Source organism: Symphalangus syndactylus, chromosome 8 (genome assembly GCF_028878055.3).
Source record: "Symphalangus syndactylus isolate Jambi chromosome 8, NHGRI_mSymSyn1-v2.1_pri, whole genome shotgun sequence".
NCBI classification, from domain to species: Eukaryota; Metazoa; Chordata; class Mammalia; order Primates; family Hylobatidae; genus Symphalangus; species Symphalangus syndactylus.
The window spans coordinates 50439476-50465759 of NC_072430.2; the positions used below are offsets into that span (position 1 = coordinate 50439476).

The following is a 26284-nucleotide window of genomic DNA, read 5'->3' on the forward strand; positions in this document are numbered from 1 at the left end:
CTCCCTCTGGAACTAAGACCTCCAGGCCAGCAGAACGTAATGTCACGGGAACAGGAAGCAAAAATTTTTCTAGTGGATCACTAGGGGTGATGGTGAGTTATGCCACTTTCATTTCCACCCCTTGATTCCTGGACCCGTGAATCCTCGCTATAAGAGAAACAGTATCATATACTAGACACTGATTCAGAGCATACACAGCCTTCTGGAGAACTTTGCCCCAGCCCTGCAGAGTACTGTCGCCTAGTTGGCATTGTAACTGTTATTTCAAAACACCATTCTACTGTTCTATCAATCCAGCTGGTTCAGGATGATGGGGAACTTGGCAAGAGCAGTGAATTGCATATGCATGAGCCCATTGCTGCACTTCTTTAGCTGTAAAGTGAGTGCCTTGGTCAGAGGCAAGGCTGTGTGGAATACCGTGATGGTGGATAAGGCATTCCATGAGACCAGAGATGGTAGTTTTGGCAGAAGCATTGTGTGCAGGATAGGCAAACCCATATCTGGAGTAAGTGTCTATTCCATTGAGGACAAACCTCTGCCCTTTCCGTGATGGAGGGTGTCCAATATAATAAACATACCACCAGGTAGCTGGCTGATCACCCCGAGGAATGGTGCCATATCAAGGGCTCAGTGTTGGTCTCTGCTGCTGGCAAATTGGGCACTCGGCAGTGGCCATAGCCAGAGCAGCCTTGATGAGTGGAAGTCCATGTTGCTGAGCTCAGGCGTGGCCTCCATCCCTGTCACCATGGCCACTTTGTTCATGGGCCCACTGGGCAATGACAGGGGGCTGGGGAAAGAGGCTGAGTAGTGTCCACAGAACAGGTCATCCTATCCACTTGATCATTAAATTCCTCCTCTGCTGAGGTCCCCCATTGGTGAGCACTCACATGGGATACAAATATCTTCACAGTTTTTGACTAAAGAGGTCCATCCACATACCTCTTTCCCAAATTTTTTTTCACCAGTTTTCCAATCATGCTTCTTCTAAGTAGCTGACCATCCAGCCAAACCACTAGCTACAGCCCATGAATCAGTATGTAATCGCACATCTGGCCATTTCTCCTTCCATGCGAAGTGCACAACCAGGTGCACTGCTCAAAGTTCTGCCCACTGGGAAAATTTCCCTTCACCGCTCTCCATCAGGGATGTCCTAGAAAGGGGCTGTAGTGCTGCAGTTGTCCACTTTCGGGTGGTACCTGCATATTGTGCAGAACCATCTGTGAATCAGTCCCTAGTCTTCTCTTCCTCTGTCAACTGAACATAGGGAACTCCCCACGAGGCCACTGGTGCAGGCTGGGGGAGAGAAGGCAGGGTGGCAGGAGTGGAGACTATGGGCATTTGAGCCACTTCCTCATGTAATTTACTTGTGCCTTCAGGACCTGCTCGAGCCCGATCACATACATACCACTTCTATTTGATGATGGAATGCAGCTGTCCATGATACACTTTATGGCCAGATGGGTCAGAAAGCACCCAGTTCATGATAGGCAGTTCAGGCTGCATGGCGACTTGATGACCCATAGTCAAACATTCAGTTTCCACCAAAGCCCAGTAACAGGCCAAGAGTTGTCTCTCAAAGGAGAGTAGTTATCTGCAGAAGATGGCAGGGCCTTGCTCCAAAATCCTAGAGGCCTCCACTGTGAGTCACCTATGGAGGCCTGCCAAAGGCTCCAAAAAGCAACTTTCTGCCACAGACACTTCAAGTACCATTGGATCTGCTGGATCATATGGCTCAACCGGCAGATCAACTTGCACAGCCTTGTCCCATTCTGGACCCCACTCAAAACCGGGAGCCTTTCAGGTCACTCAATAAATGGGCCAGAGTAACACATCCAAATGAGGAATGTGTTGCCTCCAAAATCCAAGTAGGCCCACTAGGCGTTGTGCCTCTTTCTTGGTTATAGGAGGGGCCAAGTGCAGCAACTTAACCTTCTCCTTAGAAGGAATATCTCAACAGGCCCTACACCACTGGACCCCTAGAAATTTTAGTGAGGTAGAAGGTCTCTGAATTTTAGTCAAATTTATTTCCCATCCTCTGGCATGGAAATGTCTCACCAGTAAGTTGTGTGTTTGCTACTTCTGGCTCATTGGATCCAATCGGCATAATGTCATCAATGTAATGGACCAGTGTGATATTTCACAGAAGTGAGAAGCTATTAAGGTCTCTCTGAATAAGATTATGACATAAAGCCAGAGAGTTGAAATACCCCTGAGGTAGGACAGTAAAGGTATATTGCTGGCCTTGCCAGCTGAAGGCAAATTGCTTCTGGTGGGCCTTATAGACAGGAATGGAGAAAAAGGCATTTGTCAAGTCAATGGCTCTATACCAGGTACCAGGAGATGTGTTAATTTGCTCAAGCAATGAAACCACATCTGGTACAGCAGCTTCAATTGGAGTAACTACTTAGTTAAGCTTACGATAATCCACTGTCATTCTCCAAGATCCATCTGTCTTCTGCACAGGCTAAATGGGAGAATTGAATGGGGATGTGATGGGAATCACCACCCCTGCATCTTTCAAATCCTTAATGGTGGCACTAATCTCTGCAATCCCTCCAGGGATACAATATTGTTTTTGATGTGCCATTTTTCTAGGCAGAGGTAGCTCTAATGGCTTCCATTTGGCCTTTCCCACCATAGTAGCCCTCACCCTACCACTCAGGGAGCCAATGTGGGGGTTCTGCCAGCTGCTAAGTATGTCTATGTCAATTATGCATTCTGGCAATGGGGAAATGACCACAGGATGAGTCTGGTGACCCACTGGACCCACTGTAAGTCAGATCTGAGCTAAAACTCCATTAATTACCTGACCTTCCTAAGCCCCTACTTTAACCAGAGAATCACAATGACGTTTTGGTTCCCCTGGAATCAATGTCAGCTCAGAGCCAGTGTCCAGTAGTCACGGAAATGTCTAATCATTTCCCTTTTCCCAATGCACAGTTACCCTAGTAAAAGGCCAGAGGTCTACTTGAAGGATGGGGGAAAGATTCACTGCATAAATCGTTGGTAATGTAGTGGAGTCCTTACTCAAGGGGATCCAGCCTTCCCTTCATTCAACAGGTTCTGGGTCTGTAAACTAGCTCAAGTCTGGAAATTGATTGAGGGGCCATGACTCTCTGTTTTATAATTCAAATTAATCTTTTGTCCATTAGACCTAGAAGTTTTCTGCTTGTGTAAATTAAGTAGGAATGCAGTAGGCTTCCTCTCAATTTCACTTCTAGGAACACCATGATTAATTAGCCAATGCCAGAGCTCTACAGGAGTTAGACTATTCTGATTGCTGTTTTGCCTCTGTTGTCCATTACAGTAGCTATGCCCACTTTGCCTTTGATGATTGAGTGCCACCATTTTGCCCCTGCCACCTTGGGATCCAATTATCCCCAGTGAATTTAAATTTTGTAGTTGAGTGACTGCGGTTCCCACTGTTAGATCTGACATACAGAAGAGAGCAATTATAGGGCTCTTGAAAGATGCAGGTGCTGCCCTCACAAATCTATTTCACAAGGCACTGGTCAAGTGGTGTATCTTCCAGACCCTCCCAGCTGGTATGAGTAGGTCTAAAGTGACTAATCAACTCTACCATCCCAATCTGTCGAAGCCTGTGGATCCCTCCCTCTACATCAAATCAAGGAAGATCAGGTGTTTCCAGCTCACTCACAGTGGGCCATCTTTTAATCCATATTTCAGCTAACCAAGCAAATAAACTATCAGAACCTTTTTTAACTCCCCGAGCTGCAACATTAAAAGCAGAGTCCCTACTTACTGGGCCCAAATTGATAAATTCAGCCTGATCCAACTCTATGTTCCTTCCATCATTATCCCACACCCTTAATATCCATTGCCTGCCTGTTTTCCAGATTTCTGTTTATACAGATTAGAAAACTCAAGCAGTTCTTTTCGAGTGTAGTGCACCTCCTCATGGGTCACACTCTCAACTTCACCTCTAGGGGCCTGCCAGGACTTTACTCTAGTTATAGGTCTGGAAGCAAACAGGGATGTTGTGGGTGTCTCCTGAGGAGAATCAAACATTATCTTGCCTGGAAACTGCCTCAGGGGAGGCCATCAGGGTTGCTTCAGGCAGCTCAGGGTTTATCTCCTCAGACAAAGCTAGAAAGGCTTATGGCAGCATGGGTCGAGAAGGGGATGTTGCCACTACTGGGGATGGGGAAGCTGTTTCTTCTGGCAAAAAAAGGTTTATCAGAGTTTACAAACTCAGTGTCCCCAGCTTCATTAGGGTCTTCCACACATCATCCCCATTCCAAGTTGCAGGGTCCCATTCTTTTCCAATCAATGCCCTTAACAGCAGACAACTGGCGAGGCTGTGCACACACCTTCTGGTGCACATCAGCCACTCGCATGATAAGAGCTTGTGCCTGTTTTTCTGCAACTTCAGCTCTTTCTCTACAGGAGATAATATTCTCACTCAGGGCAATCTTAGCAGATTTGAGGCTCAGTATCTGCTTCTGAAGCCAGGAGACAGAATCCCTGACTTCATCATTTTCTTTCATCACTTTGTCCACTGAATTTAGGAGCAACCAACCAGCTTCATTATGTTCCTTGGTTCTCTACATACGGTCAAAGATATTATGTATAGAGTCACTAAACTCCATGCCTCTCATGAGCGATGAATCAGGAGTGACAAATGCCTTTATTTTGCATAACTCTCTAAACAGTTCATGTGAAATGCATTTATTTTGCATAACTCTCAAACAGTTCATGGCAAGGACTATCAGTGTTCTCCACACTATTAGAAGTAGAATCCTTAGCATTTTTTGGATCTAATTATATTAAGCAGCCAACTGCAGAAACCCCAAAACCAATGAAAGAACTCCATCCTTAATATTCTGTTCCTCTAGAAGCACTCCTGGTACCAAAATCTGTATTAGTCAGGGTTCTCTAGAGGGACAGAACTAATGGAATTGAGATGTATATGTAAAAACATAGATATAGATATATCTCATTTATATAGATATATGATATATATATATCTATATAAATGAGTTCATTAAGTACTAACTCACACGATCACAAGGTCTTACAATAGGCCATCTGCAGGATGAAGAGAAAGGAGAACCAGACCAAGTTCCAAAACTGAAGAACTTGGAGTCTGATGTTTGAGGGCAGGAAGCATCCAGCAAAGGAGAAAGATGTAGGCTGAGAGGCTAGGCCAATCTCTCTTTTCACATTTTTCTGCCTGCTTATATTCTAGCTACGCTGGCAGCTGATTAGATTGTGCTCACCGAGATTAAGGGTGGGTCAGCCTTTCCCAGCCCACTGACTCAAACGTTAATCTCCTTTGGCAATACCCTCACAGACACACCCAGGATCAATACTTTGTATCCTTCAATCCAACCAAGTTGACACTGGGTATTAACCATCACATGCTTCCTTCCTTTTATTGCTGTCTTTCAAACCTGAGCCTTACTTACATGGGTACATCCTATTGGAAAAATCTGAATTAAATAACAGAGGAAGAGCCGAATGGGAAGTTTGGAAGGTAACTACAGCTTCCACTTAGGGAAGGCAGGGTTCACATTTTCTATAAGTATATAGCTTACATACATATTTGTAGCAAATATGTAGTTTAATTCACACTTCAGCTTCAAGAATGAAACTGAAAATTAACAAAAGTATTTTACCTTTAAAACACTTTCAGGTTATAATTCTAAATATGAATTACTACTAAACAAGCTTGAAAGGTTTTGGTATAATTTATCTGAACAAAATTTAAATAGCATGACAGAATAGTTCAGAAAAAAGTGTCAGGGGTTTTTGTTTCTTTTGCAAAGTATATTCAAAGTTGCTGGTATTTCTCTGAAAATACCCATCTAACTTAGTCATACACAAATAATTATGTTTTGAGGCCCCTATACTTATGATGTTTTTCTTTATTAATTGCAAATAGTAGAATGCAGCTAGATCCCCATTTATCAAAGACTTTATATGTGACTGAAATTGTTCTGTAACACTCACATATTCATGAAATCCTGCTTCTTTTGCAAAACTTACAATTCCACTTTGCAAGTGCTTTGCAGTGTATTATGAGGTGGAGTAAACATTTGAAAATCAGCAACAACAATTAAATTGATGCCATAGGCAGTAAATTAACTGGAGAGAAATGTTTTGGAAATCATTTTATAAACTGTCAGTGTAGCAGTAAAGCTTGTTAGGATGACTTGCTCATCTACACAACCTTGTTACTTCAGAAATCTGAGTAAGAAAAACTCATATCGTGATCCTTGCTTTATTTTAAATGCCCAGTGTAACATTTGGTAAATAGTAGATATTCAATAACTATCCTTTGACACAACAAATGGATGAATCATTTAATACTGATTCAGATTCTCTTATAAAAATTCATTAAGACTATTTCCCAAGAATTCACTTCAACTAAATTCCATACAATAGGGAATAGAAAGATGAAGAGTTGTTCTCAAAGAATTTGCTAAGGACTGAAAAACATACAAAGGTAAATTAATATAAAGAAAAGTATAAAAATCATTAAAATTACAAGGCTTAAAGACTGAGAGAAGGAATAAAGAAGGGAAGATCTTCTGGTAGGAAATACAGGTTAGGTAGAACAAGAAGGTAGAGGAAAATGACGGAGATGGGTAGAATCTCACCCAGAAAGAAAGATTTTGATTGGGAGAAAAAGGTCTAGAAGGAGAGGAAGGCATGAAAAAAAGATAGCAAGGCAATAATATCTCAAATATCTCTTTGAAATTAAGGTATGGCTTGTTCGGAGCTGTTGGAAGGATGGATAATCTGGAAGATATACAATGCTTTCTCCTTGTCCTGTTCAACATTTTCATTAATGACTTAGAGGAAGCAATTGCTGACTTGCTGACTGCACTAGCACATTTAGCTAATACAGTATATGGCAGAAGCAGAATCCCAAAAGATAGTTAGGGTCCAGCCTGATGGGGCTAATTCCAACAAAATAACATTAAAAAACAAAACAAAGCAAAACAAAACCAAGATTCTGCCTATAGGTTCTAAAACAAACAGCAAGGACAACGATGGCAAAGATTTGTATTAACTATCAGCAACTATGTGAAAGAACTGGGAGGTTTTAGGATGAAGTCAAAATTCCTGAAAGAGGGAGAGAAAAAGAGAAAGAGAGAGGGAGAGAAAAAGAGCCGAAGAGAGGAAGAGGAAGGGAGGGTGATGAAGAGGGTGTGAGGGAGAGGAAGAGTGAGAGAGAGGGAGGGGGAAGAAGGGTGAGGGAAAAGGAGAGGGAGAGACTGACTTCAGGAATGTGGCATGAGAAGCTCCACAAATTCTTTCTCTAACCATAAGTGGTGCAACTTACTTACAAAAAGAAAAAACAGCCATTTAAATTCATTGAAAATTATACTAAGCAAAAACAACAATTGGAGAAGCATCTATTGAAGAAAACCTAAATCTCCACAAGAACAATGACAGTTTGTGACACTTGAGCCAAGATCAACTCCTCCAAATTGCCTTCTGCCCCAAACTCAGAGCGATGGAAGCTCTATTACTGGTGGATACAGCTAAGAATATGGGGCTTTCTTGTCCCCCATATATCCCAGTCTAGGGCTATAGTATTGCCCTGGGAGGGACAGGCCACCATCATCTCTATTTCCCTCAGCTCCCTAGAGAAGTACAAGAACAGACGAGGTGTGAGCTCCCTTCCGTCATTCATACTCCATTCACAGAAAAAAGTCTCTACCCAATGTGGAACAGACCCAAATATCAGGTCCCTATTCCCCTCATCCCTGCTAAATCAAAGGGTGCAGGTTCAAAGTGAGGAGAGGTAAGCTGAGAACACAAGCGACTACCACTTTCTCCCAGTGCCCTGTTCATAAAGCCAGGATGTTACTTCAAAAAAAAAAAAAAAAACAAAAAACAAAAACAAAAAAGTGAGCAACTGTACTTGCTACCAGCTCTAAAGCAGACATTTTGATCAGAGAGAGGGACAAGCCATGAGAACTCAATAGTTCTCCCTAAGAAGACTGACTTGATTTGGAAGAGGGCATGTGGGAGTTGAAGCCTAACACTGTTGTATGAAACAGTGAAGACTCTAATAGTACACAATTAAGAGGGGGCTAGTAGCTCCAGAATAGTAACATACTGAACCTTAGGTGACCTAGAAATTTGACAGAAACGATCGGGAAAAAGATAGTTAACAATAGACCTCCTAAGTCAAAAGAAGACTCATAAATCAATAACAAAAACAATTTCTGCAAATTTAATCGTCTCAGACTGTGAACCAACTGACATCCCTTGGCATTGCTGAGAATAACAGAGCAATCAGGCAACAACCAATAACTAGTGAGTGCAATCCCAATAAAGGATGACCAAGTATATGTTTAGCAGATTAGGGAAAGAGACAATCAAAGTAAGCTCGATAAAACTGCTGTTATCCCAGGGTGACTGTGCATATACCCTCTAAGGAACAACAGAGGCTACATACACATTTCTGGGGAAACAGATTAACTGAAATAGCATAGCCAAGTCACTAAAGAAATATAAAAAAACAGTAACTACTACCACTGCAGGGCAGGGGAGAGAATCTTTACCCAAAATTGTTAAAATTGTAACAACTGTTATAGTCCCAGTTTCAACAAAAAATTTTGAGACATGCAAAGAAACAGGAAAGTGGGAGAACCATAAATAAGAAAAAGAGCAAGCAACAGAAATTGCCTATAAAAGGTCCCATAAGTCATATGTGGCAGACAGATTTCAAATATTTATAAATATGTCCACAGAATTGAAACCATACTTAAAGATGTTAAGAAAAGTATGATAATTTCTCATGAAATAGAGAATAACAATAAAAATATAAATTATAATACAGAAACCAAATAAAAATTTTGGTGACAGAAAACATAAAACTGAAACAAAAAAATAACTAGAAGAATGCAACAGTAAGTTGAATTGGCATAAGAAAGAATAAGTAAATTTGAAGATAGAATGATGGACATTATATAAACCACAGAATAAAGGGAAAGAGAATGGAAAAAAATGGACAGAGCTTCAGGGAAATGTGGGATACCATTAAGTGCACCAACATATGCATTATAGGAACATCAGAAAGAAAGGGTGAAAGGAGCAGTAAAAAGTACCAAAAAACAAGCTAAAACTTTCTAAAATTTGATTTAAAAAATTGGCCTACATATCCAAAAAGCTCAACCAACTCCAGTTAAATAAACATAAAGAGACCCACACATAGACACATCATAGTAAAAATGCTGAAAGACAAAAACAATGAAAAAATCTCAAAAGCAAGAAAAGAAAAATAACTTATCACATACAATAAAACTAAGAAGATTAACATCTGACTCTTCATAAACAATGGAGGCTAGAAGGCAGTAGGTGGAATGACATAGTCAAAATGCAGAAAGAAAAAAAAGCCTGTCAAACAAGAATCTTATATCCAGTAAAACAATATTTCAAATATGAAAGCAAAGCTATTCACAGACACATAAAAACTGGCTGATTTTGTTGCTAGCAGATACACCTTACAAGATATACTAAAGTTTTCAAGGCTGAGAGGAAGTGACATTAGACAGTAATTCAAACTCAAATACATACACACATACAATGAAAAACAAAGATTATTATTTGAATAATTATTAAAGATAGTATAATTGCATCTTTCTACTTCTCTCTTTTCTCAACTGATTTAAAAAGAAAATGTACTCATGTGGGGCGGCGGGGGGTGTGGGTGTGTGTATAACATTGTTGGGTCTATAACACATAAAAGTGAAATGTATTTGAAAACAGCACAAGAATGGGAAGGAGAAAGCTCTATTGGATTAGGAGATGACACTAGATGGTAACTAAAATCCATAGAAATAAATGAAGAAACCAAAATGTACATATACACCAAAATATATAAAGTATTACTTATTGTATTAATCTTGTTATTTGTCATTTATTAATAAGAATGTGTGTATATATTGTATATTTATATATAATACATATTTACATACAGTATGTATAAATAAGCATATACATATACTGATGTATACACATACTTTTTTCTTTTAGCTTCTTGAAAATAAATACAATCATATAACCTAGTAATTATAACAATGTATGTATTGTTGGATTTGCATCAAACACAGAAGTAATATGTATAATAATCATTGCACAAAAAGAGGCAAGGGATAGCACTAAATAGGAATTGTATTTCTATATCTCACCGAAATTAAAATAAATTTGAAGTAGATTCTGTTAACTAAGTTATTACTATAACCCCTAGAGCAATTAATAAGAAAACACTCAAAAATATAAAGAAAAAATGTCAAAGGAATTAAAATGTTACACTACTGGGAAAACTGGATATCAGCATGTAGAAGAATGATTTGGATCCTTTCCTTACAACTTACACAAAAAATAACTCAAAATGGGTAAAAAAAACCCAAACATAACACCCTGGGGACTGCTGTGGGGTGGGGGGAGGGCGGAGGGACAGCATTAGGAGATATACCTAATGCTAAATGACGAGTTAATGGGTGCAGCAAAACAACATGGGACATGGATACATATGTAACAAACCTGCACATTGTGCACATGTACCCTAAAACCTAAAGTATAATTTAAAAAAAAAAAAAAAGAGTTTAGGTATAAAAAAAAAAATCAATAATCTTCAAGTTCAAGATATTCTTGTGTTTATTCCTCACAAAATTCTCAATGACTTATTAGTGACTCCCATGGGAGGGTAGATTACATGTGATCTGGGAGATGGATTTCCTATTAGGACATATTTAATTGTATGCATTATATGTATCATTAAAGAAGGCACCTGGCAGTATTCAATTTTCTTTACTCTGCTTCACAGGCTTAACTAGTTTTAATTATTATTTTTTTAATAAACAGTGATCTTATTGGGAAGGTACGTTCATAGATAGTATGCATATTTACCAGTAAATATGAAAGTGTAAAAAAAAATTTATGAAATAGAAAGTGACATTATTGTAGAGTATATGTATTAAACAGATATGCTAATAAAGACTGGGACTGACTGATGAGAAAAAAACTGAAATCTATAAAACTCTCCAAAATTCTTGTGCCATATGTAAAACATCAGAATTATATCTAACATATTCAAATGTATATTGTTATTACAAATAACTACTTTATATTTCTAATTATAATTACAAATAATTACTATAAATAATATATTCAAAAAACTTCAAATTGTGGTAAACAAATTCAATCTCCCTTTCCGAAGCAAATCAACTACTAATCATCTTTCTTGGCTAGTAGCTACTGCCACATTGGCAAGATATCATCAGCCATCAGCATTCCTCCTCGAAAATCAATCATTAATCATGACATCATTCCTTCTAAAATCTATTCTATTTCTGAACTGTTTCAATACGTGTAAAACGATTAGAAAAGAAAAAATTATTGTACCTTAAATAAGTTTTCACATAAAACTCTTTTGAGAAAAGGAACACTAATAGTAAAGTTTTAATTTATACTTAATACTGAAAGCAAAATACTCACAAAGAAGGATCTTGTACGAGATCTTTGAGATTTATCCCACTGCGGTCTTCTGCAAGATTCCTGAAGCAACTATCACTCACTAAATAGGAATGGGGAAAAGAAAAAAAAATTAATTTTTGTTTACATTTCATTTAAGCTATTGCTGACCAAAAGACATTTTGAAATGAAAAATAGCTTTTTTTTTTTCATTTTTCCCCAAACATTAATATTGATTTATTTATAGGCCTGGTGAATTTAGCAACAAATATTAATATTCTAAACAAGCCAACATTTCAATAACAATCCACTACTTTAAGCACACCAACTCTATATAAATACATTACATAAAATAATAAACATATCGGTCTAAATTTTGTTCTTACTGTTACAAGATTAATTTACTAGTACACAGTAGCAAGTCACTGCCCCCACAACAACTAGGAAAAAAAGAGACAAACTACAAAAGCATATTTTTAAAAATATTGGCGAGCAATGGAAATAGAAAAGAGAAACTAAATTTGCAGGATGATTAATATCTCTTAAGTCAGCTAATCCTGCTGATTATTTTAATTTCTGGAAGGATTTGCCATTTAGACACAGACTAGCTAAGAAAGAAGGACACTACTAAGGAAAAGAAAAACCAGCACAGCTCTTGATAATTTGTAAGCTGGCATGAAAAACTGGAATCTGATGAAGCCCAAAATTACAGACAGTTTTCTCACTGAGAAATTTGCTGAGTACCAGAATTACCTAAGAGAATTTGGGGCAGCAGTTGGGAGAACAGGCCATGGGGCAAATAATAATCCCTGTAATGTTGTGGTGATTAGAAGTCAAAGTCACAGTAGAACAGATGGAGCCTACCACTGTGAGGATAAAATTTTAATAGGTCTTCCCACAAGATATTTGCTCTCAACCAAAAGCATCCCCTTAGTGGGTGGGGAGCAGGAGGAAATGAGTAAAGGGAGCTGGACCAGAAAGATAGAGTAAAATCTCCAACAATTTTACAGTATATAAATACAAAGTCACCAGACAGAAGAGTCTGCAACACAACAGTTACTGTCATTAGGACATTTAAAATCAAAGGCATTCTAAGTGTATCGAAAGCTGCCACCCAGACTTGATGCAGTACGATTCATAATTGAGTTGAGGTGATTAGCACGTGATCTTATCTAATACAGAATTGAAGAAAAATAATATTTAGTTCAATTTCTGCTACTCTATTATAAACAATATTTAGTATATGATAAAAATTACAAGGTATGGAAAGGGGCACAAAATGTGACTAACAATCAAGGGAAAAGAGAATAAATATAAACAGACCCACAAATGATATAGTGTTAGAAGACAAGGACTTTAAAAAAGATCTTCAAAGTAGATGAAAAAAGAAAAACTTCAACAAAGAATGAAAATCTATTTTAAAAATTAAATAGTGATTTTATATCTGGAAAACATACTATCTGCAATTAAGCAGTTGGTGGGTGGGTTTTATAATTGACTGAATACAGCAAAGCACAGATTAGTGAATTTGAATATAGGTCAGGAGGAAATATCCACACTGAAGCAGAGCAAAAAAAAAAAATGAAATGAACACAGCATAAGAGATATGTGGGAATTAAACACTTTAATGCAAATATAATTCCAGTTAGAATAAAGCAAACAGAAAGTGAGGAGAAAGAATACTTTCAGAAAAAGTTAAAAATTGCTGAGACTAGCCCAAAACTGATACAATATATTAATGTTCTGACTTAAGAAGTATGGCAAACACCACACTGGCAAAAGCGAAAAAAACCACAACCAACACTCAAAATGCTGAAAATCAAAGATAACAAGAACACTTTAACAACAGTCAGAGGGAGAAAAAAGACACACCACTTTCAAAAGAAAAACAAGAAAACCTAAAGCTGAGTTTTTAATAGAAACTATCAAATCCAGAAGACAATGTGACAATATGTTTACAATACTTGAGATAAATTGTGAATCCAAAAGTTTGTACCTTGATAAAATATCCAACTAAAAATGAAGGCACCCACGTGTGCCACCTGTGAACTCAAAGACTGGCTCAACCAGGGCCTTCTACAGCTACAGTCAGTGCGTAAACAGGGAGACTGAGGGCCTGAGGGCTGGCCCACCCAGTGCGTATCACAAATGATGACCTCATGAACTCCAGTGGTAAGGCCACCATGTGCCTCCAATCACCACCCAGGAGCCCAAGAACCAGCCCACTGCTAACACTGCCAGTGCCTGTGTGCAACACTTAGGAGCCAAAGAACAAGTCCACCAAATATCCCTGTCCCCAGAAAAGTCTTGTCGCTGACTCCATGAACAACCTCACCTGAACCCCCTTGGGAAACTGCAGACACTGCTAACATTATTCACAGCCAAAGTAATCATACAGAGACTACACTAATGCAACCACCTGAACCAAAGCCAAAACACTCTACCCAAATGACACTACAGATACGTCTACAGAAAAAAGTTTACCTAAAAAAGCTAATCCAGAAAACTGAAGGAAGAAATTGCTAACCATATACACAGTTATCAATGTAGGGATGCAAGACACATGAAAAAGGAAATATGACACTGCCATAGAAACACAATAATTCTCCAATAACAGAGCCCCAAAAGAAAATCTATGAAATACCTTAAAAATTTTAAATAATAATCTTTTAAAACTTAGTAGATACAAAAGAACACAGATAGAAAATATACATAAACAGAAAAAAAACAACTGGTGATCTAAATGAGAAATTAAATAGAATGTCATAAACAACAACTAAACAGAAATCCTGGAACTCAAGAATTCAATGATTAAAATTAAAAAAATACAATTGAAAGCTTCAACAATCAACTAGATCAAGCAGAAGATAATTTTAGTACTTGAAGACAGGTTTTTAAAAATAACCCAGACAAAAGGAAAAAAAATTTAAAAAAAGAATGAATAAACCTACATGACATGGGAAACCATCAAGTAAATAAATATTCACATTTTGTGAATTATAGAAGGAAATGAGTGTAGAAAAGGCATAGAAAACTTACTTGGTAAAATAATAGTTGACAACTTCCCAAATCTTGAGAGATAGACATGAAGATCCAGAAAGGTCAAATGTCCCCAAAATACTCAACCCAAAAATGTCATCTCTGAGACACATATCTCTCAAACTGCCAAGAGTCAAAGACAAAGAAATAATTCTAAAAACAGCGAAAGGCATCAAGTTACATATAAGGGAATCCCCTTCAGACTAACAGCAAATTTCTCAGCAGAACCATTACAAGCCAAGAGAGAAAAAAAATGGTTTAAGCAAAGTACTAAAACAAAAAACACCTACTGATTAATAATACTATACCCAACAAAGTTATCCTTCAAGAATGTGTGTCCAAATGGATCTAAAGATGGCTTGCAGAACATATTTGGTCCAACTGCAGCTGTTGCACCAAATATGGTCTGTAAACCATTTTAGATCCATTTTTTGACATCAGCACATAGAACATTCTACAAGACAGACCATATGTTAGGCCACAAGACTGGCCTCAAGAAATTTTCAAAAATCAGTATTATATCAAGTGTCTTCACAAACCATAATGGAGTAAAACTAGAAATTAGTAACAAGAGGAACTTTTGAAATTCTACAAATACATGAAAATCAAACAATTAATAAGATTAATCAAGAAAAAAAGAGAAAAGACCCTGAGAAACTTATGGTTCAATGAAGAAATTTAAAAAGACACCAAAAAATGTCTTGAAACAAATTAATATAGAAACAGCATACCAAAAACTTAGTATACTGAGAAATAGTACTAAAAGGGAAGTTTACAGCAATAAACACTTAAACCATTTGAACAATTTCACTTAATCAATCTGACAAAGCACCTCAAGAAACCAGAAAAGGAAGAACAAGTCAAATCTAAAATAAGAAGAAGGAAACATCAGAGCAGAAGTAAATAGAGACAAAAACCCACAAAGGATCACAAGAAACACTGGTTTTGTGAAAAGATAAACTATATTTACAAACCAGTGGCTAGACTACTCAAGAAAAAAGGAAGACTCAAGTAAAATCAGAAATAAAAAATGAGACATTACAACTGATACAACAGAAATACAAAGGACCACTAGAAATTATTATGAACAACTGCACACTAAGAAATTAGAGAACTTATATTAAATGGATACATTCCTAGACACGCATAACCTCATAAATTAAATCAGGAAGAAATAGAAAACCTGAGCAGATCAATAATGAGTAACGAGAGTAAATCGGCAATAAAAAAGTCTCCCAACAAAAAGCCCAGGACCAAAAAGCTTTAAAAGAAGAACACCTATTTTGCTGAAACTCTTCCAAAAAATTAAAAAGGTGAAAATTCTTCCTAATTCATTCTATGAGGTCAGTAGTGCCCAGATACCAAAACTAAACAAGGATGCAACAACAATCACAAAGAAAACTAGAGGTCAATATCCATGATTAGCATAGATGCAAAAATCCTGAACAAGATACTAGGAATCTGAATCCAATGGCACATCAAAAAAAAAACACTATGATTGACTGGAATTTATCCCAGGTATGCGAGGATGGTTCAGCATATGAAAATCAATAGATGTGCTACATCACAACAACAGAATGATAGACGAAAAGCAAATCATATGATCATCTCAAATCCAAAGAAAGCATCTGATAAAACTCAACTCCCTTCATAATAAACACTCTAAAAAAATTAAGTACAGAAAGATTATACCTAAACACAATAAAGGCCAAATATGAAAAACACCCAGCCAATATCACACTGAATGGAGAAAAGCTATAAGCCTTTAAGAACTAGAACAAGAAAAGAATGTATATTTTTACAACTTGTATTTGAGATAGAACTGGAATTCCTTGTAAGAAAAATTAGGCTACAAAAGGAAATAAAGTTCATCTAAATTAGAAAAGAGAAAGGCAAACTGTCCCTCTTTGCAGATGACATAATCTTAAATATAAAAAATCCTAAAGACTCTTCAAAAAACTCTAGGAAGAAAAATAATAGAAACTGGGGATTCCAAAAGAGGGGAGGTTGGGGTTGAAAAATTACCTATTGGGTACAATATTCACTAGTCAGATGATGAGTAAACTAGAAACCCAAATCGCACCACTATGCAATATATATATATATACATATATATATATACGCACACACATATATATATGTAACAAACCTGCACATATCCCTCCTGAATCCATAAAGGATAAAATATCTTAGAACTGCTAAACAAATTCAGTAAAGTTGCAGGATACAAAATCAACATGCAAAAATCAGTGATGTTTTTATAGAATAACAAACTAGCTGAAAAAAAAATCAGGAAAGCAATCCCATTTGCAGTCAATACCTGCTAAAAAGAATAAAATATCTAAATGGTGTTGGAAAATTGGATATTTATATGCAGAAGAATGAAAGTAGATCCTTCTCATCACAAAAATCAACTCAAAATGGACTAAAGATTTAAACCTGATACCTGAAATTACAAAATAACTATAAGAAAACATGTAAGAAATGCTTCAGGACATCTGTCTAAGCAAAGATTTTAAAGATTTCAAAGGCACAGGCAATAAAAACAAAAATAGACAAATGGAACTATATCAAACTAAAAAGCTTCTGTAGAGCAAAAAAAGAAGATCAACAGAGTAAAGAAATACAGTCTGTTGAATGAAAGAAAATATTTGCAAATTATTTACCTGACAAGGGAATAATGTCCAGAATATATATGGAACTCACACAACCCATCAAAAAATCGGATTAAAAACTGGAAAAAGAGGCCGGGGGTGGTGGTTCACGCCTGTAATCCCAGCACTTTGGGAGGCTGAGGCAGGCAGATCACGAGGTCAAGAGATCGAGACCATCCTGGCCAACATGCTGAAACCACGTCTCTACTAAAAATACAAAAATTAGCTGAGCGTGGTGGTACATGCCTGTAGGTCCTAGCTACTCAGGAGGCTGAGGCAGGAGAATCGCTTGAATTCAGGAGGCAGAGGTTGCAGTGAGCTGAGATCGTGCCATTCGAATTCAGCATGGGCAACAAGAGTAAAACTCCATCAAAAAAAAAAAAAAAACTGGAAAAAGAATCTGAATAGACATCTCAAAAGAAGACAAATAGCCAACAAATATATGAATGAATGCTCAACATCCCTAGTCATCAGGGAAACATAAATCAAAACTGCAATGAGATATCATCTCACCCCAGTCAGAATGGCTATTATAAAAGACCAAAGATAACATATGTTGGTGACGACGAAGAGAAACAGGAACTTACGCACTGTTTGTGGGTATGTAAATTAGTACAGCCATTATGAAAAACAGTATGGAGGCTCATCAAAAAGTAAAAATTTAATTACCATCTGATCCAGCAATCACATGAATGGGCATTTATCAAAAAGCAAGGAAATCAATTACGTCAAAGGGATACTTATACTCTCAGGTTTACTGCAGCATGATTCACAATATCCAAGATATGGAATCAAACTAAACATCCATCAACAGACGAATGGATAAAGAGAATGATGAGGTGTATATACATAATTGATTGCTATTCAGTCATAAAAAAAGAGAGAGAGAATTAAATACAGTCATAGGCAGCAACATGGATCAGCCTGGAGGACATTATGTTATGTGAAATAAGTCAGAAAGATAAATACTGCATGTTCTCATGCATATGTAGTATCCATTAAAAACAAAAAAGAGGTCATGGAAGTAGAGAGTAGAACTGTGGTTGCCAGAGGCTTAGAAGGGGAGTGGGTAGGGAAGGATGGGAAGAGGCTGGTTAATGAACACAAACTTAAAGCTAGATAATAGGAGTAAGGGCCAGGCACAATGGCTCATGCCTGTAATCCCAGCACTTTGGGAGGCTGAGGCGGGCTGATCACGAGATCAGGAGATCGAGCCCATCATGGCTAACATGGTGAAACCCCGTCTCTACTAAAAATACAAAAAATTAGCCGGAAGTCGTGGCGGGCCCTATAGTCCTAGCTACTCAGGAGGCTGAGGCAGAAGAATGGCGTGAACACAGGAGGCAGAGGTTGCAGTGAGCTGAGATCACGCCACTGCACTCCAGCCTGGGCGACGGAGCGAGATTCCGTCTCAAAAAAAAGAAAAGAAAAATAGGAGTAAGTTCTAGTCTTTATAGCACTGTAGTATAAATATGGATGACTAGAATTTATTGTATATTTTCAAAAAACTAGAAGAGAAGCTTTTGAATGTTCACAGTAAAAAGAATTGATAAGTGTTTGAGATTATGGATATGCTAAATACCCTGATTTTATAATTACACATTGTGTAAATGTATTGAAATATCACTCTGTAGACCATAAATATGTACAATTACTACATGTCAGCTAAAAATAAAGGAAAAAATGTGAAGGTGAAATAAAGACTTTCTCGGGCAGTAAAACAATTGGCTAATTTGTTGCCAGGAGCCCTGACATACAAGAAATGCTAAAAGAATTTCTTCAGAAAAAAGAAAAATGATTATCAGTCAGAAACTGAGATCTTCTTACATAAACAAAGTGTGTTAGAGAAGAAATAAATGAAGGTAAAGTAAAAATTTTTCTTTTTCCTCATTTATCTAACATAATAGTTTGTTCAAAATAATAATAGCAACAATGTATATGATTATGTAGGCTTATATATACACATATTCTTCTGTATGCTTTTATAAAGTTCAATGAATTCCAGTAAGCATACACTGGGTGGAAGAGAGGAATTAGGATTATTTTCTCACACTGCTTGTGAATATAGTGTTATTGGACTTGGTTTAGTTGAAATGTATATTAAAAACTCTAGGATGACCATTAAAAAATAAAAACAGGCAGGGCGTGGTGGCTCACGCCTGTATTTCCGGCACTTTGGGAGGCCGAGGTGGGCGGATCATGAGGTCAGGAGATCAAGACCATCCTGGCTAACATGGCGAAACCCCGTCTCTACTAAAAATACAAAAATTTACCCGGGCGTGGTGGCACACACTGGTAGTCCCAGCTAGTAGGGAGGCTGAGGCAGGAGAATCGCTTGAACCCAGGAGGCGGAGGTTGCAGTGAGTGGAGATTGCGCCACTGTACTCCAGCCTGGGCGACAGAGCCAGACTCTGTCTCAAAAAAATAATAAAAATAAAAATTAAAAACAGAGGCATAACTGATAACACCATGACAAAAGAGAAATTCAAATTATATAAAACGTTCAATTAGAAACACAAAAGGTAGAAGAGTGGGAGACAAAACAAGAATAAAGGTGAAAGGCAACAAATAAAAAAGTTTAAAATATGGTAGATATTAATTCACCTACATCAATAACAATGTTGAATGTCAATGGTCCCAACGTACCAATTAAAAAACAGAGATTGTCAGGGTAGATTAAAAAAAAGGTCCAATTATATGTTTTCTACCAAAAAATCCACTTCAAATTTAAAAATACTTACAGATAAAAGTGAAAGGATAGAGAAAGAAATGCCATGCTGACACTGATCAAAAGAAAGTGACAGTAGCTGTATTAATTTCAGACAGAGCAGATTTCAAAGCAAGAAAAGTTTTCAGGAATAAAGAGGGGCAATATATTATGATAAAGGGATGAATTTTCAAAGAATACATAACGGTCCTTAGCATATATACATCTAACAATGGAACATTAAACTATATGAGGCAAAAACTGATAGAAGTGCAAGGAGTAATAGATGAAACCCCAGTTACAGCTGGAGACTAACAATCCTCTATCATAAATGAACAAATCTCACAAGAAAAAATCAGTAAGGATATAGCTGAACTCAACAGCACTAATAATCAATTTGATATACTCTCATCTATTGATGATTTCATCCAACAAGAGCAGAATACACATTCTTCTCAAACTAACATGGAACATTCACCAAACGGACCACATTCACATCTTACCACAAAATTAAAGTGTTGGCTCTCAGACCATAATGGAATTAAACTAGAAATCAATAACAGGAGAATAAGAAGTATCCCCAAATACCTATAGATTAAACGAAACATTTCTAAAGAACATGTCAAAAATAAATCTCAAAATATATTTAAAAATACTTTTATTTAAGTAATGATACCATAATTTATCAAAATGTAAGGGAGGCAGTAAAAGCAGTGTTTAGAGGGAAATTTATAACGTTGAATGCATAGACTAGAAAAGAAGAAAGATTTAAAATTAATAATCTAAGCCTCCACCTTATCAAACTAGCTATATGAGAGCAAATTAAATCCAAATTAAGCAGAAGCAAATAAATAACAAAAATTTGAGCAGAAATCAATGCAACTGAAAATGGGAAATCTAAAGAGAAAAATGAATGAAACCAAAAGGTGATTCCTTGGTAAAATCAATACACGTCTCGCCAAGTTCACTGAAAGCACAAATCACGAATATCAGAAACAAAGAGGAAACATCACTGCAGATATCATAGACATTAAAGGGATAATAAAGGAATATTATGAACAAGACATGAATTAAGAATTTGATATTCTTGATGGAATAAACCAATTCCTTAAAGACACAATCTATCAAAGTTCACAAAAGAAGAAACAGTTTGAATCAATAATGAATAAAGCCTTTACATACACATTTAAAAATGCAAAAAGAGAAACTGATGTAAAGAGTTCATGGTATTAATGTAATCAATCTAAAATTATAAGCCAAAACAATGATTATATGCAAAACTTGTATTACGATAGTCATTTAACAACTGCAAACATTGTTTGAATTCTAAGTACTTTCAAACTGTTTTATGCTGTTGAAAGTTAACACATTCTTTTTCTGACAAAAGTTAAAGAAGCAAAATCTCCTTTCCTGACAAACGGGCAGCAGATAAATTTTCAAATTACATTTCCAGCCAAATTTTTTCGACCTGATGCAAATTGAAAGGAAATTTCCATAAAAGTCTATTTAACTCTACAACTGAGAACTTTCCACTTCTTATCTTCATTAAGTGATTAATCTGCAATGTAATGACATGCTCAAAGGCACGAAAACCTAACAGAATTCTAAAAATGTATTCCAAATGATTAATATGCCAAGTTAAATCAAGATAATGGATCAAGATTAGTACGTGCCAATAACAATTTCCATGAAGACATTTGCAAGGATAAAACACTCCATACAGATTAGCATTAACAGATGAACATGTGCAACTAATTTTGATGACAGGGAACACAAACTATAAACCCTACTAAATATAAACTCTAAACTGTTATTTCCACCATCTTTCATTCTTCATATTAGTAAACACAAATTATAAACATTGTACTCCATTACTATTAGTAAATTTTGATTTCATAAATCAAAAAAATCTGAGAAAATTTGTTTTCTTTCTTGTAAGTACCTAGGTACAATTCTTAATTTTGCCTCTTGGCCCACAAAATCTAAAATATTTAACATATGGCCTCTTTTTATTCATTTATTTTATTTTTTTTGAGATGGGGTGTTGCTCTGTTGCCCAGGCTAAAATGCAGTGGTGCAATCTCGGCTCACTGCAACCTCCACTGCCTAGGCTCAAATAATCCTTCTGCCTCAGCTTCCCAAGTAGCTGGGACCAGAGGCTTTCGCCACCATGCCCAGCTAAATTTTTTTTGTATTTTTGTTAAGACTGGGTTTCGCTGTTGCTCAGGCTGGTTTGAACTTCTAAGCTCAAGCAATCCATCCACCTCGGCCTCCCAAAGTGCTGGGATTACAGGCATGAGCAACTGTACCTGGCAGAAAACGTTTACTAACCACTTTTTGACAAGAACCAGTAAAATTACGAGGCATTATGGAGAGCCAGTTAATACTGTAATTTCTGATACATGCATGAATATAGCATATGCCTATGACTTTCCAGAGAGGATGCAAATTGATTTATGATCTCCACTGCTTTATATTTCTGGTGAAAGCATATTAAAACTCAAGTTCTACATGAAATCTTCCAAACATCTTCAACCAATCCCACAAAGATTCTCCTACCAATCTTAGCCAAAAGGGGTTCACTGGAGACCTACTAGGGAGCCAAAACTAACATGCCTACACAGCAGTAACATGGGAAACCTTCCTCCTCACCTACCAAGAGGCCAAGTAAAAAAACCCGACTTCCACCTCGACCTTGGAGCAAAGAGGTAGAGGGACTACTGTCAGATGAAGTGTCAGAATGAAACAGCTACACCAGATACTTTAAATAAAGACTACATTCTCATAAGACCCAAAATGTTCAGGTTTTATTAAAAAATAAGTTGTCGGCCGGGCACGGTGGCTCATGCTTGTAATCCCAGCACTTTGGGAGGCCGAGGCAGGCGGATCACGAGGTCAGGAGATCGAGACCATGGTGAAACCCCATCTCTACTAAAAATACAAAAAAATTAGCCGGGCGTGGTGGCGGGCGTCTGTAGTCCCAGCTACTCGGAGAGGCTCAGGCAGGAGAATGGCGTGAACCTGGGAGGCGGAGCTTGCAGTGAGCCGAGATTGCGCCACTGCACTCCAGCCTGGGCGACAGAGCGAGACTCCGTCTCAAAAAAAAAAAAAAAAAGGAAGTTGTCATACAAAGAACCAGGAAGATCTCAAACTGAATGAAAAAAGGCTAATGACAGGTGCTAAGACCAAGGCAGCAGAGACGCTAGAGTTGCCCGAAAAAATTTTAGTCTTGTCGCGATAAAAATTATTCAAAAAGGAATTATAGAAACACATGAAACAAATTTTATCAGCAAAAAGTCACAACAAAGAAAAAGAATCTTAATCAAGAAGTAGAAGATACACAGGAAGACCAAACAGAAATTTTATACCTGAAAAACACAATAACTGAAATACAAAACTTAATGGATGTGCTCAATACTAGAATGAAATAATGAAAGAAACATGCGAAAACAATCAGTAAACTAGGAGATAAAACACTAAAAGTCATTCAATCTGGAAAAGAATATGGCTTAGAAAAAAAATAAAGTCCGCAAGAATTGTGAAACAATAACAAAAGAACTAAAGTTAACATCATCCGAGTGTCAAAGAAGAGGAATGAAAGGATAGGCTACATTAAAAAAAAAAAAACTCAATATAGAGATTCAAGAGTTTAAAAAACCTGAAAGAGGGTACAGTTAATGAAATCCACACCAAGATTTATGACGGCCAAATATTCGAAAACTAAAGACAAAGGAAAATCTTTTTTTTTTTTTTTTTTTGAGACAGAGTTTCACTCTTGTTGCCCAGACTGGAGTGCAATGGCACAATCTCAGCCCACCACAACCTCCGTCTCTTGGGTTCAAGCGATTCTCCCACCTCAGCCTCCTGAGTAGCTGGGATTACAGGCATGTGCCACCACGCCCAGCTCATTTTTGTGGTTTTAGTAGAGATGGGGTTTCTCCATGTTGGCCAGGCTGGCCTCGAACTCCCGACCTCAGCTGATCCACCTGTCTTGGCCTCCCAAAGTGCTGGGATTACAGGCGTGAGCCACCATGCCCAGCTGGAAATACCTTAAAAACAGCAGGAGAGGACCAGCCTAGCTAACATAGCCAAACCCTGCCTGTAATCCCTGCTACTCAGGAGGCTGAGGCAGGAGAATTGCTTGAACCTGGGAGGCAGAGGTTGTAGGGAGCCGAGATAACGCCATTGTACTCCAGCCTGGGCGACAGTGCGACACTCTGTCTCAAAAAAAGAAAAAAAAAACAAACAGCAGGAAAGTGGGAAAGGCAATACAAATGACAATCGATTTCTTACCAGAAACCAGAAAGGATAGAAGGAAGCACTTTTTCTTTTTTAAGTTCAGGGGTACATGTGCAGGATGTGCAGGTTTGTTACACAGGTAAACGTGTGTCACGGGGGTTTGTTGTAACAATTATTTCATTACCCAGGTATTAAGCCTAGTATCCACTAGTTATTTTTCCTGATACTGTCCCTCCTCCCACGTTCTACCCTCAAGTAGGCCCTGCTGTGTGTTCTTCCTCTATATGTGTCCATGTGTTCTCACCATTCAGTTCCCATTTCTAAGTAAGAACATGTAATATCTGGTTTTCTGCACCTGTGTTAGTTTGTTAAGGATAATGACTTCCAGCTCCATCCATGTCCCTGCAAAGGACATATCTTCATTCTCTTTTGTGGCTGCCTTATATTCCATGGTGTATGTGTAGCACATTTTCTTTATCCAGTCTATCATTGATGGGCACTTGAGTTGATTCCATATGTTTGCTATTGTCATAAGTACTGCAATGAACATATGGGTGCATGTGTCTTTATAACAGAACGACTTATATTCCTTTGGGTATATACCCAGTAATGGGATTGCTGGGTCAAATGGTATTTCTGATTTTAGGTCTTTGAGGAATTGCCACACTGTCTTCCACAATGGCTGAACTAATTTACACTCCCACCAAGACTTCCATTTATCACAACCTCACAAGCGTCCTGTTATTTTTCAGCTTTTTAATAATAGCCATTCTGACTGGTAGGATATATCTCACTGTGGTTTTGCTTTGCATTTCTGTAATGATTAGTGATGTTGAGCTTTTCTATATATGTTTGTTGGCTGTATGTACATCTTCTTTTGAGAAGTATCCATGTCCTTTGCACATGTCTTAATGGGGTGGTTTTCCTTCTAAATGTATTTAAGTTCCTTATAGATGCTAGATATTAGACCTTTGTCAGATGCATAGTTTGCAAAAATTTTCTGCCATTGTGTAGGTTGTCTATTTACTCTGTTGATAGTTTCTTTTGCTGTGCAGAAGCTCTTCAGTTTGCTTAGATCCCATCTGTCGATTTTTGGTTTGGCTGTAATTGCTTTCGACACCTTTGTCATGAAACCGTTGCCAGTACCTATGTCCTGAATGTAGTTGCCTAGGCTGTCTTCCAGGGTTTTTGCAGTTTTGGGTTTTACACTTAAGTCTTTAATCCATCTTGAATTAATTCTTGTATATGGTGTCAGGAAGGGTCTAGTTTCAATTTTCGACCTATGGCTGGCCAGTTATCCTGGCAGCATTTATTGAACAGGGAATCCTTTCCCCATTGCTTTTGTCAGGTTACTTGAAGATCAGATAGCTGTATATGTGTGGTCTTATTTTTGGATTCTCTATTCTGTTCCTTTGGTTATGTGTCTATCCTTGTACCACTACCATGCTGTTTTGGTCACTGTAGCCCCATAGTATAGTTTGAAGTTGGGTAGTGTGATGCCTCTAGCTTTGTTCTTTAGGCTTAGGACTGCTTGGGCTATTCAGGCTCTTTTTTGGTTCAGTACAAATTTTAAAATAGTTTTCTCTAGTTCTGTGAATGGTAGTTTACAGAACTAGATGTCAATGGTAGTTTAATCAGAATAGCATTGAATTTACAACTTGCTTTGGGCATTTTGGCCATTTTACCAATACTGATTCTTCCTATCCATGAGCATGGAATGTTTTTCCATTTGTTTGTATAATTTCTGGTTTCTTTGAGCAGTGATTTACAGTTCTCCTTGTAGAGATCTTTCACTTTGTTGTTAGTTATATTCCTAGGTATTTTATTCGTTTTGTGGCAACTGAAATGGGGAGTATGTTCGTGATCCGGCTCTCATCTTGTACTGTTGTTCATGTATAGGAATGCTAGTGATTTTTGCACATTAATTGTGTATCCTGAGACTTTGCTAAAGTTGCTTATCAGCTTAAGAAGCTTTTGGGCTGAGATGACTGGGGTTTTCTAGATACAGAATCATGTCATCTGGAAACAGGGATAGGTTGACCTCCTCTCTTCCTATTTGAATGCCCTTTATTTCATTCTTTTGACTGATTACTCTGGCCAGAAATTCCAATACTATGTTGAATAGGAGTGGTGAGAGAGGGCATCCTTGCCTTGTGCCAGTTTTCAAGGAGAATGCTTCCAGCTTTTA

General features: G+C 37.4%; 1 protein-coding gene across 18 annotated transcripts in view; it reads right to left on the bottom strand.

Moving 5' to 3' along the window:
• The window catches only part of GPHN (gephyrin), a 722880-nt gene that overhangs the window by 527321 nt on the left and 169275 nt on the right, over positions 1-26284 (bottom strand). For all 18 annotated transcript variants that reach the window (XM_055291351.2, XM_063644412.1, XM_063644411.1 and 15 more), the window contains exon 2: positions 11482-11560. In XM_055291351.2, coding sequence (XP_055147326.1) covers positions 11482-11560 — 79 coding nt within the window. The remainder of the gene's footprint in view (positions 1-11481; positions 11561-26284) is intronic.